General features: G+C 38.5%; 1 protein-coding gene across 2 annotated transcripts in view; it reads right to left on the bottom strand.

Annotated features, from left to right (window-relative positions):
* Positions 1-1,043: 1,043 nt before the first annotated feature.
* The window catches only part of RASA3 (RAS p21 protein activator 3), a 134,775-nt gene continuing 120,307 nt past the window's right edge, over positions 1,044-15,511 (bottom strand). For both annotated transcript variants that reach the window (XM_062601661.1, XM_062601663.1), the window contains 8 exons: positions 15,175-15,252; positions 14,543-14,616; positions 10,655-10,761; positions 9,597-9,679; positions 5,801-6,012; positions 4,890-4,993; positions 2,803-2,986; positions 1,044-2,317 (listed from right to left, as the gene is read on the bottom strand). In XM_062601661.1, coding sequence (XP_062457645.1) covers positions 2,242-2,317; positions 2,803-2,986; positions 4,890-4,993; positions 5,801-6,012; positions 9,597-9,679; positions 10,655-10,761; positions 14,543-14,616; positions 15,175-15,252 — 918 coding nt within the window. In that variant the 3' untranslated portion in view covers positions 1,044-2,241. The remainder of the gene's footprint in view (positions 2,318-2,802; positions 2,987-4,889; positions 4,994-5,800; positions 6,013-9,596; positions 9,680-10,654; positions 10,762-14,542; positions 14,617-15,174; positions 15,253-15,511) is intronic.

Genomic DNA, 15,511 nt, shown 5'->3' with positions numbered 1-15,511 from the left:
GCAAAAACAGTAACACGTCCAAGCTTTAGCCACAGAACAGGTCACAGCCAGAAAGGCAGTGGCTCCATAAGGTCACAAGCTAACCTAAATGCAGGTGTCATGCTCCCACTTGTCCCTCCTGTCTTTGCAACATGGTCTCACCCCTCCTCTCTACCAGCAGCAACTGTGTACTAACACAAGGAACCAGTTCGAAAGGCTGATCTGGCTGAACAAGAACTGCTTTCTATGCTGGATTCATTTACAGTTGGCTCTCGTGCCCCATCTGGTTGCACAGTCCCACATGTGCAATGTTGACCCAAGAGAAGGGGTGAGGAAGAAAGGAGAAGGGAGGATGGGACTCAGCAGCCCCAGCTGAGGTTGATTTAAACTCACAAGAATCCCTATCCACAGTTCAACTCTGAACAGTGGATGCTGTGTTAAGTGGCACCCCTGGTGACCACTATAAACCTAAACAGACTTCAGGCGCGCACACAGTTTTCAGAAATAAAACAATTTTAATTGGCAAGTAGAACACACATTACAGGTCATTAGTATTTTATAAACAATATTAAGTTACAAATACATGTTAAAAATTGCAGTTCATGGCAGCTAAAAGCTTGGAGTCCAAAATGCATCTCTGTAATGCTTCAGTATTTCTCTTTCCCCAATGTTCTGGGTGAAGATGAATAAAAGATCATTTATCATCTACTAGGAGGTGCTCTACTGTATACTCAAACAAAAAGAAAACCTCATTCTTAAGAGCATCACTAACAAACAGAGGTATTCCAAATAATTCAGCCATCTTAAATCACACCAGATGCAGTGAGGACACAGTTGAGAGTTACTCTGTAACACTTTAGGCAAAGATACAGATATCTTCACATTAAACTGATTGTTCAATGTTTTCTGGTCCAATTCAGCTTAAAACCAACACTAGCTTCTACCTTACAGAAGCTTAAAGTCCATTACACAAGCTTCTGTGTTACCAAAGCTAAATGTCTGTGAATTAGACCCTTATACAGAGGAAAGTTATGGAGTACAACTAAACAGCATACATAAATATATATATCTTATATTTAGCAGATCTTTATTCTTCTCCTTAATGACTTTTGTTGGTATTAGTGAGATACATAGTTCATTCCATTTTCACTACACTCAGAACATTAACAAGTTACCATTATTCATGTTAATATACTAAGTTACTTTTAGCAAATCTCTTTTAAAAAGTATTTAAAAACATTTTTGGAAAAGTAGAAATCTATATTCCAGAAAACCAAGTGGTACCAGGATAGTGTGGACTCCAGTGCTTAAACATCCTTTAATCGAAAACCCATCGTTGATGACTTTTGTGTGTGGGACTCAGTGCATCTCAGCTGCTGGACTTGTGTTCTAGTCATTCTTCTTGCTGGTGAAAAGTCTTCAGACGCAGCTTACCTTGCCTTCCCATTGCTAGACTTCCAAAGGTTATAATTTCTGGACTGTATAAAAAGCCACGTAGCTTTGACAGTAGTTCATTTCTTACCTACTCACACTTATATGAGTCAGTTTTATCATACCACTGAGAGTTCATCTTCAAAGTCGGCTGAATGTATCTGGAAAAATGACTTTGTATCTCAAAAATATCAAGAGTACCATTCAGATCTGGATTTCTATTAAAAACTGTGCACGTTTAGCAAAAATTATGCTGCTGTAAAAACAAAAAGCCTGCTCCTTGGCCTGCTCATAATACAAGCTACAATGCAAGAGATTACACCAACCAGAGGGCTTTTCTCTGCTTTTTTTCCTAAATGCAGGCATTAAAAGCAAAGTGTTACTAAGCTTTTCCTAAGACAGCACACAGGGGTGTGGCATAATATACAGTAACCAGGAACAAAAACAGTAACAAACAATTCTAGAAAATGCTGCATATTAGCAGCATGCTTGGTTTCTGAGACATAAGGAATTGCATGGAAGTTGTCAAGATGAAGACCACACAGCTTGATCATTGAACTGATCACTAGATTCCAAGAAACCAAAGCAAGTTTAAAAATACACATGACAACAACTGCCTAGAAGGCAGAGTTTTATCATCTGTCAACAACCAGATGAATAAAGTGCATAGCAACTATTGTAACAGTTTCTTGAAAAGAGAGTACAACCTTCAGCAAGTCTCAAAGTTTGTAAGCTTGACACTTATCCATATGTTTTGCTACATGTGTGGCTTCCCTTTTGTTTTGCTTTTTAGCTTCACTGATCGACCCTTCAGCACTGTCCCGCTGCACTTCAAATGGAATGTGCTGAGATCTCTGACTGCTGCCTAATATAAGTCTGGAAGCTCTTGTCACCAATTGGATGTTCTCTAAAAGGAAAACAAAATTGGAAAAAGCGTTATACATAGAGTTTTCTCTCAGGACACCAAAATCTGAGAATGGAAAGTGAACAAGCAAAACCTCTGCCGTAAGAAAGATTTTCAGAGTTGTATTTGTAATGATATTCTGCATCTAACTTTAACTGGAAGAACTGACCTGCAGTTGAATTGAACTCCTTTTTCTTTTTGTCAGCTGTGCCCCAAACTGCTTTGTTTATATGTATACAAAATACGGTCATATAGCTGTATCAACCACTCCTCCTAGTTTTAAATAGAGTGGAACTATATTAAAAAAGAAAGCATTTAAAAAATCCTTTTAACTCTTTAAAGTATCATGCTACCAGCCCCAAGTTAAAAATCTTACTTTGTATGTATTTTTTGATCTTTTTTGAATATAAATAGGGTGAAGGCCAAGCAATAAGTAAGTGAATTGCTGTTTCCCAGGACTGTTTCTCTGCTTGGACACCCATACTTACTGGCTTCCATATTTTGTCTTCTTAAATTTATCCCTCTTATATTGAGCATGTTCCTGCTCTAAAGTTCCGACACCTTCAATAATGAGCTTTAGTGTTTTATAAGTCTCCTTAGGGTCGTCAATGATAAATGTTGAATATTCTTCTTCTTCAGGCCCATCATACACAGATTTGCTGCCACAGGCCTCTGGGGAAAAAAAACAGAGTACAGAAATAGGTAGGAATAGACATCAGATAGGTCAGAAAAAGTGAAAGAGGCAGACTAAAAATACTCAGTCTGGGGTTCACACAGGCCAGCAGTTCCTAAACTTAGTTTGCCTCAGCATGACCACCACAGCACTGCAGCTGACATCAACGGCGACTTCCCTGTCCTTCTGCTGAGCTGCTTATAGGCACAGGGGCTGGTCTGTGCCCACTCTCACCTTCTAGTCTGATAAGGAAAGGGCAACAAGCCTGGCAGCTGCTCCCAACCTTGTGCTAAGCTGGCCTCTGCTGTGCTAGTAGTGCTCCTATCTCCTCTTGGAAAAAAAGACTGAAAAAGATAAAAGGCAGGCCAGGTTTTTTTCCTGTGCACATAACTGAAGCAGCTCTAGTACCACCAGCAGTACCATGCACACCCTTTGGAAACTCTAACACAGAGCAAAACATGCCACTTCACTGCAAGACTGGCCTGCATGAAATCAAGTATTTTCTTGTCAAAAGGCAAGACAGGAAATGTTCATAAGCAGCAGATAAGCAGCAAAGCATGACTCTCCACAACAGACTGAATTTGAAACAGAATTACAGGTTGAAATAGGCACAGAAGATGTTTTACTGCATTATCCCCAAAAGAATGAGAAAGCAAGAGTTAAGTAGAACATGTCACAACTATTGACTGGCTGCCTGCTAAAGGAAATGTTCTAAGAAAGGGTAAGCTGTAACATTACCTCCTTATCCCATCAGTGAACCTTGCTGCATAAGAGACCAGAATACTGCTTATATGAACATATGCAACATTTTCATCACGTGGTCTACTTCTACATTGTAGCTGACCACATTAGAAGCAGGGGAAAGAATATTTTACTCTTGTCTTTACTTTTCCTGAACTTTATATCTTTACTGCTGCTTCAGTCTCAGCTTTCGATTTACTTTCCTCTTGCAGTGCTGTCTGTGCCAGACTTGTGTTCTTTTCCCTGTTGCTGAAACTAGACGCTGGCCCTGGCACTGAGGATTTGGAACAGGGGAAGCTGGGCATCAGTTCAGGCAGCTCGGAAGTGTTGGGGGATCTTAAGTTTGCAATTGCATGGCAGCCAGGAATGGATTAAAGTGCTTTCCAAGCTGAAAGTCTGACACCACTGGCTTATCTCATATTATAAAATAAACTACTATTTAAAGGTTAGTGCCACAGTGAAGGCTTCCCTGCCACTCCCTGTACTAAATTGGGATTTCAAGTCTGGCACCATGTACACCGGATACTTTTCTTGGCATGCCTACCAGTACTAACTTCCTCTGCTGTCTCTTCTAGCTTTGATCCTTCCTTTTATATCTCTGTTCCCGTCAGTTTTTGAGTGTTTCCCAGCCCAAACTTCACTTCTCATTTCAGAGATGTCCACAGGGTCAGCTTTCATTGATAACTCCAAAACAGCCTGCCTAAAGAAACCATTTGGATCCAGCCTGTTCTTGGGAACTGAATTAGAGAATGTGCACATGGCTTCTGGTAACATAAAACCATGTTACACTGAAACCTCAACTTTGCTGGTGTTTCTTTTCAGTATCAGTAAACTTCTGGTTTAGTACATGCAGTGATTTATCAATTTAGATCATGTAAGCTATGCCCTGAGCCTATGCTATTTTAGGACACTGTGGTTAAGACTGTATTTTAAACAACTGTTTAACATGCAAATAGCTTTGTACAGACTATGAGATTGCAGAGTGTGCCAAAAATAATTCACTCAACTGCCTTAAGGCAGCAGGAGGGAAAATAAGTCAAATAAGGGCCACAATATTATGGGCATGTGATCTGCAAGGCTAGTCTAGCTAGAATATACAATTTTTCAAAGTACTTTCATCTTGCTAAATGTTTTGAAGATGCAAAGATCTTTCATCCTCACCTTGCATTTTCTCCAATTTTGACATATACAAGTTGAAAAGAGAGTAGATGCGCTCAGTTTCTCTATCTCCATCTATATCCAGTTGTATATTTGCTGGCAGGCCTCTGTAAGGCATCAGGAAGAGAGAGAGAAGTCAGATTATATATAGTGCATTATGGCATAAAAACACTTAACATGTGACTTTCATGCTTAAAAGCAGTCACGAAAGCTCTCAGATTGTATGTAATGAATCTTGAAACTTCCCCATTTGTCCCAACAGAAAAGGTAGACAAGCCCAAAATGTCTTCCTATCCAGATTAACCAACATATTTTCACTCTGATTTGAAAGAACAGACTCCACCAGTATCCAGACATTCTAGTGAATTAAACTGCTACAGCCAGATGGAGGAGCTAAAACACTGAGTTCCCAGCTCTTCAGATTTTACATTCTGAGACTAGCAACCACTACAGACTTGTTGCCTCTCTGCCAGTCTCCCAGAAACTGGATAGCACCTCTTCCTTTAACAGAGGCAATGGGGGGGGAGGTGTCTTAGAAAAATATCAGTTAAGAATTAAATCTAGAAGCAAAAGCTTCTCAGTTTCAGAAAATTTATAAACAACAGAAAGTTGCAGGAATTTCTAGCATTTGTTCTGGCACAGTTGGCCAGAGGAAAAATAACTTATCCCACAGGGAATTCCTATCAACACCTTGAACTCTAAAAATGTCAACATTTTGACCAAGATATGCAGATACTGACAGCATGAGGAACAGCAACAAAGACAATCTCCGACAGTGTTTCTTGTCAGAGCTGAAAACTCCATAGTGCTGGTGCACCTTGCAGATCTTCTTGGCAACTGCACATCTGTAGGTTACTTTGCAGAGACACATCCCCTGGCAATATCTAGACCAATGCCATGTTGTCAGTCCTTACCCTGTGCAGGGTGTGCAGCCAGGAGTGTTATCTGCAGTAGCTTTACAGCAAAGCCAGTGGCCATTAAGATAAGCAGAGGGATGGTAGACTGTCAGGCGCTTCTTGTTGCATTGGCTAACTTTGGTGAGTATATCAATCCAGTCCTTGGCTTCCACACAGTTATTTGCCTGGATATATAGGACTCTTCTTTCAGGCTGTATCACCTGGAACATCTGCAAACAAGGAAATAAGCCACAGAATAAGCCACTGGTATGAGTCAAATTTAAGACTGGCCACAGACTGAAGATTTACTACAGAAAGAAAGAAAAAAAAGCATATGAAAAGAATGCACCAATAAATATATTTCAATATAAAACCAAGCAGCAAGTGTGCCCTTAAAACAACAAGGCTTTCAACCTGGTACAGGAATAAGATCCTGTTCCTGAGGGAGATGATTTAAAACCAGCTATTAGCAACTTGCTGAGCTGGGCCCTTGCAAGATTTGCTCTCAGCCTCAGGGATGCAATTTAAATCATGCTGCAGCTCCAATTTTTGGAAGGCTGACAGAAGAAACGAATGCAGGGCTGAAAGGAAATGCACTAGTCAGCAGGGGTCAGGAAAGGGAAAATCAGAGTTTGGATTCAGCCTTGGCGACAGTTTTGCTTTATTTAACACTGTCAAATCACTGGTCTTTTTAATATGCATTTCAGCCCCATTCTTTCCTTTTAATAATTCCTATGCTTCTATGCCTCCCAAATATATCTGCTATTAGTAAATCACAGCCATGCAGTTTTCTGTGCAACTCTCTAATCACCTGTGAGGATGGTTCAAATAATGATACTTGAATTCTGCATTATAGCTTGGGCACTCAAAACCTAAACTAGACCTCCATTACCTGTTCAAAACAGCTTGTAACCCAATATGGAACAATTGCATTCATTTTCTTCCTCTTCATCAGAAGTTTCTGATGGACAGCCCTAATGCTTGATTACATTGATCTTACACTGAAGTAAGCTAAAGCTAAAGTTCATGACCTTAACCATAAATGCTCAGAAGGCAAGGTGTCAGTCATCTCCATTTCCTCTAACTTCTGCAAATACTTAATTTGAATAGGTTTTTACTCTCTGTATCATCTAAATTATCCTTTTCCCTTTCTACTTTCCCACTTGAATATTCAACTCATCAGATACTATGCTACTCATACCATATGGAGTATTATTTTCCAAATAGCTGGTTCCTCTGTGTTTTTTTTTTTTTCAAAACAAGCACACACACAAAAAACTAACAGGTACCTTTGTGCATTATGAAAACCTGAAACATTGGCCTGTTTTCTTCACCTAGCAGGTTAGGACAATGTTGCTGACTGGCACAACGTTGTTGACCAGCCACAATCTCTTCTCTTTTTGTGATACTCTTCAGTGTGCATTCCTCAAAATGGCTTGCAAATATAATTGCTAATTCAGGAGCAAATAGCTTTATTTTAATTATATGTCATTTCTGAAAAGAAACAGAAAGCTTCAACAGTCATTTCCCCAGATTTTGTATTTCTGTGAGTGTGGGAGATCAATCAGAAAAGCACAAAGGCTACCATAATACCAATGGAGGAGCTGCTACCAGCAGCTGTAATCAGTCCAACATCGCTAAAATACATACTAAAGAGAGAATTCTTTTATTAGAACTTTTGAGGACATAACTGGCTACTTTGAGTTTAGGGGTTGGGGAAAAAAAGAAAGAGGAAGACAGGATTGTGCAGTTTAACTCTCATTTACCACAGAACCACAGGAAGAAAAAAATTTTAACATACTGCCGGGCTAAACGGTGCCACCTGCATTACAGCAGAGGAACAGATTTAAGGGCTATGGCTTTGCGTAAGAAGATACCAGTCTAAGTGAACAAACATATGGCAACTGTTACTCAGAAGCCAACAACTAAGCCAAGATTTTCAAGTGGTTGTAAGACCTTTACACTCTCAAAAACAACAGTTGCTCCTTAAACAACACTGAAGATGGAAACAGTACTTAGAAAAACAAAAGCACGCCATCTTCCCAAAAAGATATTAGCTCCCCAGAACCCAAAAGTCTACTTTGGATGATGAAGGCTGCTTGAATTGTGATGCACAGACTTTCTGACTTTTCTGCCAGACATGCAGACTTACTAGAAGTGAGGAAAATAGATCTGGATCAATTCTGAGCACATGCAGAATATTAATACAAACCTTGGATTTTTAATCACACTTAGCACCTAAAATGGAATATCCAGTACAAATACATCTGCTGTGTTTGAGAATTCTGTCCTTGCCGTGGTATTCTGTTTACATATGGCAAGATAAATGGAAATATATTAGCAAAGGAAAGTGGCAATGATATTTTCTACTACTTATGGAAAGACTCTGCTTTTTACTTTCTTGAATGAAAATCGTCTTCATTCCCTAAGCAATATTGAATGTAGGCATCCAAATAAGTCCAATTTCTGTTTGTAATCAGAGTACTATCTTCTGACTTTAGCAATAAAGGGATATTTTTCCTTAACTAATATCTGCAATAAAGGGATTCTGAATGCGTTTTAGCCCAATAGAATCAGCATAAGTTAAAAATCGTCTTCACTAAAGAGTTAATCAGAGTTACAGCTCAGCTCAGCTTCATACACAATAACTTTTATGTTAACTGTGTGGCTACTTTTAGTTCCAGCAGGCTACTTTGCAGAGCACGGAAGGCAACAGTTCAAGTGAGTCCTACTCGCCACACATTATCATTGTCTTCTGATAGCTTGAGAATTATTTTGCAGCTTTGCTGCTTTTGCTTATCTTAGGAGGAATTAACATGAGGTTATAAAAGCCAAAGCCAGCTACACAGTGAAAATGTGCTCTAAGAGCAAGTAATCTGGAACTTGTTCCATCTTTTAACAGAGACCTGGTGCCAAAATAACATCTGAAGTGGGAAAAATACCGTAAAGTTGAGCAGTCTCATTTTGAAAAAGCACTGTCCAGAAGACAAGCACAGGGCCTAGTATATAGGGTAGGCTTGAGCATTGCCCTGAATGGTGCACAGAAGCAGTATAGATAGTGGGAAAGACTTAAAGGCAAAAAAGATGAAAGTCACAGCCATTTTTGTGTATAAAGTAGTCTGGAGTAGACCTGTGTGGGGTGTTTTTTTTTCAAATAAAACTTTCTAAAGGTTGTACGCAGTTTTACAGGCAGGAAAGTATGAAGAAGGCTCCTAATATCACTTAAACTGATCATGTCTAAGAAGTGTCCTGGCACAATAGATGATATGTACAACATACACAGAAACTGGTAGCAGTGCTCTGTGCATGAGAAATACAGCTGTATTTCCCCTAATGTGGCAATCAAAATGCTGCACCATACTGGCACAGCACAGATGTTATTCAAGCACATGACCTAAACCAAATATATATGCACTTTCATTATCCTACAAAGAAATTCTGATGGTTAGAGCAAGATGATATGATTCTTCACAAAAATAAGCAGTAAGTTTCTTCCCAAGAGACAGTTCTGACAGAAAGTGCAGAGACTCGATTATTTTACCCATGTCTGACACTATGGAGTCCAGACAGCTGATCAGCAGTGGTAAGTACTGAGTGTGCTGCACATCACGAAACCCAAGGACTGCTGACTGGGCTGTTAAGAATCTGAATGGGCTGTACTTTTGGAAACTCTTGCTACTATATACAGAACAAGCAGCTGTGGTTGTACATCTTTCAATAGAAATCCAACCCGCGTTACAAAAGGGAAAAAGGCAGTTAGGTTGGTGGATCCAGACCAGCCTAACAAGTAAATTAATGAAGATGACCTACTTACGTTTTTCATTTTAAAGGACTCCTCCTCCAGTCTTTCCACTGCCAGAATGTTTTCTATTGGAATGCTACACAGAGGGTGGTCACCTGCAGAACAGACACACTGACACTGAGCAATTTGTTCAAAACTCAGCTTCACCCTCTCTCGTTACGCTAAGCACTGATTCAGTTTCTTTGAAGACTACTGTGACTGCACAGGGGAAAAACCTTTAACGGAAGAGGGTTTTACTGGTGTGCCCTTGAAGCAGTATCTTAGTTTCATTTCTGTTTTCAGCTGTACTAGGTTACGCTAGCAAATCTTTTAGAGATGGACTACTGCAACAGGACACAGTATATTTGCTGATGAGGTGACAGGGAAAAAAATAATTCCTGTCAACTTTGTTGAACTAGGTTGGTAGTGGTGACATAAGATTTCAAAGCTGAAAATGAATTGACGACTGGTAGCCTCGAGGTTTTGTTGAATCTGAATATGTTTCCTCACCTTTCTCATCCCATATGTACATATATGTTGGAAAAGAGTGGTATTTGCATAGCACTAATGAACAAACAGAACCAATCTAAGAAAAGCAAGATTCTTTATACTAGGCAACATTAAGTGAACAAATGCTTACAAGTTCAAAGTTTTCAGTCAAATGCCTGCCTACTGCAGTCTATTGGGCCAATGCTTCAGAGTTTATGAGAACCAGCTGAGACGCATTTGACAATGCCCAGTAAAATCTAAACCCCAGTGTAAGGTATTGAAGCTCCTGAGTTTTGTTTCCTCAGGTAATCTGCTAAATGACCGTAATGCCTACAGATTTTATTAATAACTGATACTACACAAACAATCAAACAGTCCATCAATTAATATGGTCCTGCGCTATCCAAGAACCTTCTCTAATAATTAGTACAGATATACTAAAATGTTAGCAAGAACATACAGGCTGACAGGACTTCTCTGCACCGTGCCTTTTACAGTCACAGATCTAGACCTCATTGTTCTGTTCTTATACAATCTTCATGTTTAATCTCCACTTTTATGTATATATATATAAAAAAAAAAAAAAGGCAAGCCTTTGTTACCTTTGCTTTTCTGATAAGTAAACTCGTGGTTTGTCAGGCGGAACCATCTCTTCTTGAAGTTTTTCATACCAAATCGTTTTCTTCCCTGTGCTCTTTTGATCATGAACCTAGTAGACAGGATAGTTGTTACACCAATACCCTGGATAATCTATCAACATTATTTTTATATATATACATACACACACACACATATAAGCAAGTATTTTATATACACACACACACACACACGTGATGGCACTTGGAAAGCTTTAGGAGGGAAAACGCAGTGTTTTCTAACTACTGAGGCTTTGTCTTGACAAGGAAAGAAAAGGTTTGACAGATTCAGCATGTCTGTTAGCTAAGCCTGTCCTTTTTCCAAATCTAGATAGGGTAAAACACATAGCCTGACTTGTGGTCTACATGTAGACTCTAATTGTTACCTAAACTGTAGCAACGTTTGCCCTTTCCTCAGTTACAAATTCAGTTAGAGGATTTCCTCCTACTGCAGGAAAAGGGCAGAGCATGGCTAGCATGGATCTCCTAAGGCTGATCTAACTCTACCATTATTTTCAGCTGTGAGAGAGCTCAAAAGATTTGGAGTGTTTTTAATAATTAAGAGGCAGGTGTAAAGTCGCTGGGAGTAAGGAATCTGTGCCTTACATGCTTTATTCACTCACATGCTCTAGGAAAACTCAGGATGTTCCACAAATTCAGTTGCAATTGCACACTGATCCTACAGCTGGATATATGTTTTTAGTAACAGTAGAAAACAACCTAATTGTTGAAAGCCATAACCTTTTCTGTGTGTGTGTGTGTGTGTGTGTGTGTGTGTGTGTGTGTGTGTGTATGTGTGTGTGTTGGGGGTATCACGTAATGAACTGTCATCCGCAGTTATTTTTGAACTTGAACTGGCTTACAAGGAACTGTGACGCATCCAGCATCTTCCAAGCTACTAAATAATCCAAAAGTTTAATTTGTGACTTTGGAAAGCCTGAAGACTTCACAGTGCTCAGCATCACCTTGGATGAAAACCATGTGCGCATGTGTGGTAGGGAGTTGACAACAGCTACTCTACGCATTGTCCTAGCTATCATGAAAAACACAAAATTGTTTAACAGAGCCACTAAAAACTACTTACTATAGAGTAGTTTTTAAGCAGGTAGGAAAGCACTCTACATTACACAAAGCACACACACGATACAGAGAACAGCGAGTGATTCAGTTGAAGATTTTCAGTTGCAGACCTACAACTTTTGGAACAACCAATATTGTTTCTCACTTATGATACCTAGACTTGGGAACAATTACATTATATCCAACCAAACAGCAGTTAAAAGCTAAAACAGAAACTGAAGTTCCTTCAGACTAATGATTTTGTGACCAGTTGGGCTGATGGATGCCTGCTGCCCATTAGCCTGTAAAGTTCTGGGGGCAAAAGGCTGACAAGCACTGTATGCAACAACAGATCCTTTTAAAACTAGTTACACACCATTTTTGAGAAGCTCAGTTACTATCTCAGACACTGTTCTTGGATGGCTTGAGAAAGATTTAATAAAACCATACGACTCAGATCCTCGCCAGGGCCCCAAGGTCAGTGGTAACTTTTGTGTTGTAAGGTTTAGCCAAATTTCAAGAGAAGAGCAGATATCCTTTGGTGGACAATATGCTCTTCATTTTAGTTTCTCTTCCTTCTCATGCAGACACTTGAAGGTCACTTACAACTGAAACCATCCTAAAGAGCCTCTCCCTTTCAGAAATGCACACTCCACACTGTAGAGCTGAGAGCACATTTCTAATCAAATTCTTCCTAGCTGTTTAAAATTACACATTATATGTTGTATCAGATACTGGATATCCACAGAAGAGATCTGTTTTTGATATGAGAACAGGAAGCTTTGAAGATCCAAGGCTACCTTCAGCAATTTATCCAAGAGAAGAGTGTGCTTTTATTTCCCAAAGATCGGTGACAAGTATCCAGAATCACATAGGATTTTCAAAGTCAATTTAAAGGATTTCTTTGTTTTTGATATTCATGGAATGTATAAAAACTTGGAGCAAGCAGTCAGAAACACAAAGGAAAAAAAACATGAACAGCATTTCAGTGCTGAGTGGACGGAGAAACTTTCTATTCTTGTGTTTATAGTAGATCCAAGCTTGGATCTGCATTAGCTTTGGTTGGAAGTGTCAGCACGCCCCTTTCACCCATGAGAACAACAGGATTGCACTTCTTTTGGTTCTCTTCCTTTTGGAAAGAGCCAGACAGAAGGCTGTAGAGCAGCAATGGCATGATGAATGCCAGCACAGCACAAGTGTCAGTGACTAAACTTGGGTACGGTACATCCACTCAAAAGCATATATGCTATAGCGTTCCATCTAGATACTCTTTTAATAGAAAAAAAGGTAAATTAAGAAAAGGAAATGAAAAAAACAAAAACAATTTACTTGAATGCTACTTAAGTGCCTAGAAAACGTATAGCAACTTCTTAGTCACATGCAGTGAGGTCATCAAAATATGTACACTGAAAATTAAGCAAATTTCAGTAGTTCTTGGATCTTTTACCTAAAGGCTCTTGATTCTCTACTTTCAGTAAGCATTTTTTTTAAGGGGGGAAAAAAAAGGAGGAGTCGGTCAACATCAAGAAATAGGTAACAAAATAATCTCTGCTGGTTTTCCATAGGCATTTCAAGATTACTAAACAGAATACTTCCTTCCCAAAGTTATCAGACAAGTCTGTTGCTGTGAAGGAAGGACACGCTGCTGGCAGGTAGCTATAGCAAAGCACCAACTGTCCCTACTATCTTACCTGCATGAACTATTACCATCAACTTTCTTTACTGTTAGTTTAAGAGTCCTTACAACAGCAGCCACAGGCCGAGCAAGAAAAGACAGAAAAAAATCAGACAGGAGCAAAAGAAAGACAGAGGCAGAAAAAAGAATCATGTTTTAGAGTTAGAGGAAAAAAATGTTACAAACTATACATTCATTTTCAAAAACAAAAGAATGATAAATGTACAGAATTAAAATAGACAAAGTGGCTTTTCGGGACAGACCCTCATTAAAGAAGCAAAGTGAACTGCAGAGGCTAACTGAAGTGGTAGTCATGTTCTAACTGCAAACCTCATTTTTCCACGACTTACAACTGCCATGAAAGCTTACTTTCAGCAGGGTTTCAGCTTACTGAGTTCTGACAGGATGAATGTGAATTTTCACTTTCTTCCTCCCAGCCCAAAGAAGCTGTTTCCACAATGCACTTAGGTGATCTTACCAATTCATTTTTTAAAACAGGAAAAAAAAATGTCAAAAGTTTGTCCCTAAAACTGAACTAGCATATAGTACTTTAAAAAACAAAACAAAAAACAAACAAACAAACAAACAAAAAAAACCCTACTAAAACCAGAAACGTTCCAAGCCTAACACAAATTTCCTCAAACAGCCATGGTAATGGTTAACATATGGATTTTTTTTTTTTTTTTTTTTTTTAACAGGGCAGCAACAGCAAAACAAATTCCATTTGCAGGGTTTGCCCTCATCAACATATTCAGCATCTGTATTCACAGTGGAATTTGAAATTTTACAGTTTTTGTTCACTGGAATATAAAAATTGAACTTGATTTTAACACAACATTGATTTAAGTTTATTTTGCCTTAGCTGTGCTAATTAAGTTCCACAAGTTTCTATTTCCTCCACATGTTTCAGAACATACTAAAATTAAAATGTTTAAATCAAATGAAATGATGTTAAAATCAACTATAGCAGCTGCAGAGAGTAGAAAGAGCAATACAAAAAACTTTTTGACATGTTTCTCTGAATGTATGGATGGAATGGGGGGAAAAATAGATAGCTGTCTTAAAATGGTAATAAGTACATAAGTAATAAGTAAAAGTTTTTGTTGCAAAGGCATACTTACCCTTCCTTAAGCAATATAGGTTGCTCTATGCTCTTGTGATCTCTCCTTCCCGATGATGAAATCAAATCTAAAAACTAAAAGGTGAAAAAAGAAAAAAAAGAGATACAAAAACAGTACAGCACTATCAAATTAATTTCTTTAACACCTGTATAGTACTATGCTACAAGAAAATACTGTAAAAGTAGTTAAATAGAAGGGTATGGCAAATGCTTGAGGAATCTGGGAGGTTTCCTGGGTTTTACACTAAAAATAGCACAAATGCTCTTAAGTGCAAAAACTGCAGATGACCAGCCCTTCTTTTTATGCTTCTCCTTTATTACACATATCTTTCACTTCCTTTTGGACTAGACAGTTTTCATTGCAGATCTACAGCATCCTAAAATGCACAAGTCTCAAGATCTAAGCAGCAGTTTGTTGATGTAACGTAATTATCAAATAAAAGTAGATCCAAAAAGATTCTAATACTGACACGTGTACAATTAGATGCATGTTTCTTGAATACAGAGTCTGATTTTTCTTGCACACATTTGCTGATTTTCCAAACATTATCGATGCAGTCTAAGCTTATGAACATCAGCTTCGGCTTACTGTTCAAAACAGTAAGATTTTCAGCACATGCATGCGTTACTTACATTTTTTACTGCATCTGCATATTTCTGCTCATTAAAATAGTCATAAAAAGTAGCCATGTAGGATTCCTTGAAGCTGGCCTGAAATACAAAACCAAAACCATAATACAGTTTATATCTAAAATATTCTTGTTAAGAGCAGTAGATCATGAGGCAAACCATCACAGGTAAGAGGATTTTTTTTCTGGCCGTAAGAAAAAGAAGCAAAAACTACTTCAATGTTGTTCAGCCTGCATTCAGTAATATCCAAAATTTTCTTTCAAAAAGGTAACAGAAGGCATTTCAAACATTTTTAAATGTTTGAAAGAGATTTTTAATCTTAGTTTTAAAAGAAGCTGAC

This window comes from Rhea pennata, chromosome 1, assembly GCF_028389875.1.
Source record: "Rhea pennata isolate bPtePen1 chromosome 1, bPtePen1.pri, whole genome shotgun sequence".
Classification (NCBI taxonomy): Eukaryota; Metazoa; Chordata; class Aves; order Rheiformes; family Rheidae; genus Rhea; species Rhea pennata.
This window is presented reverse-complemented; position numbering and strand designations above follow the sequence as displayed.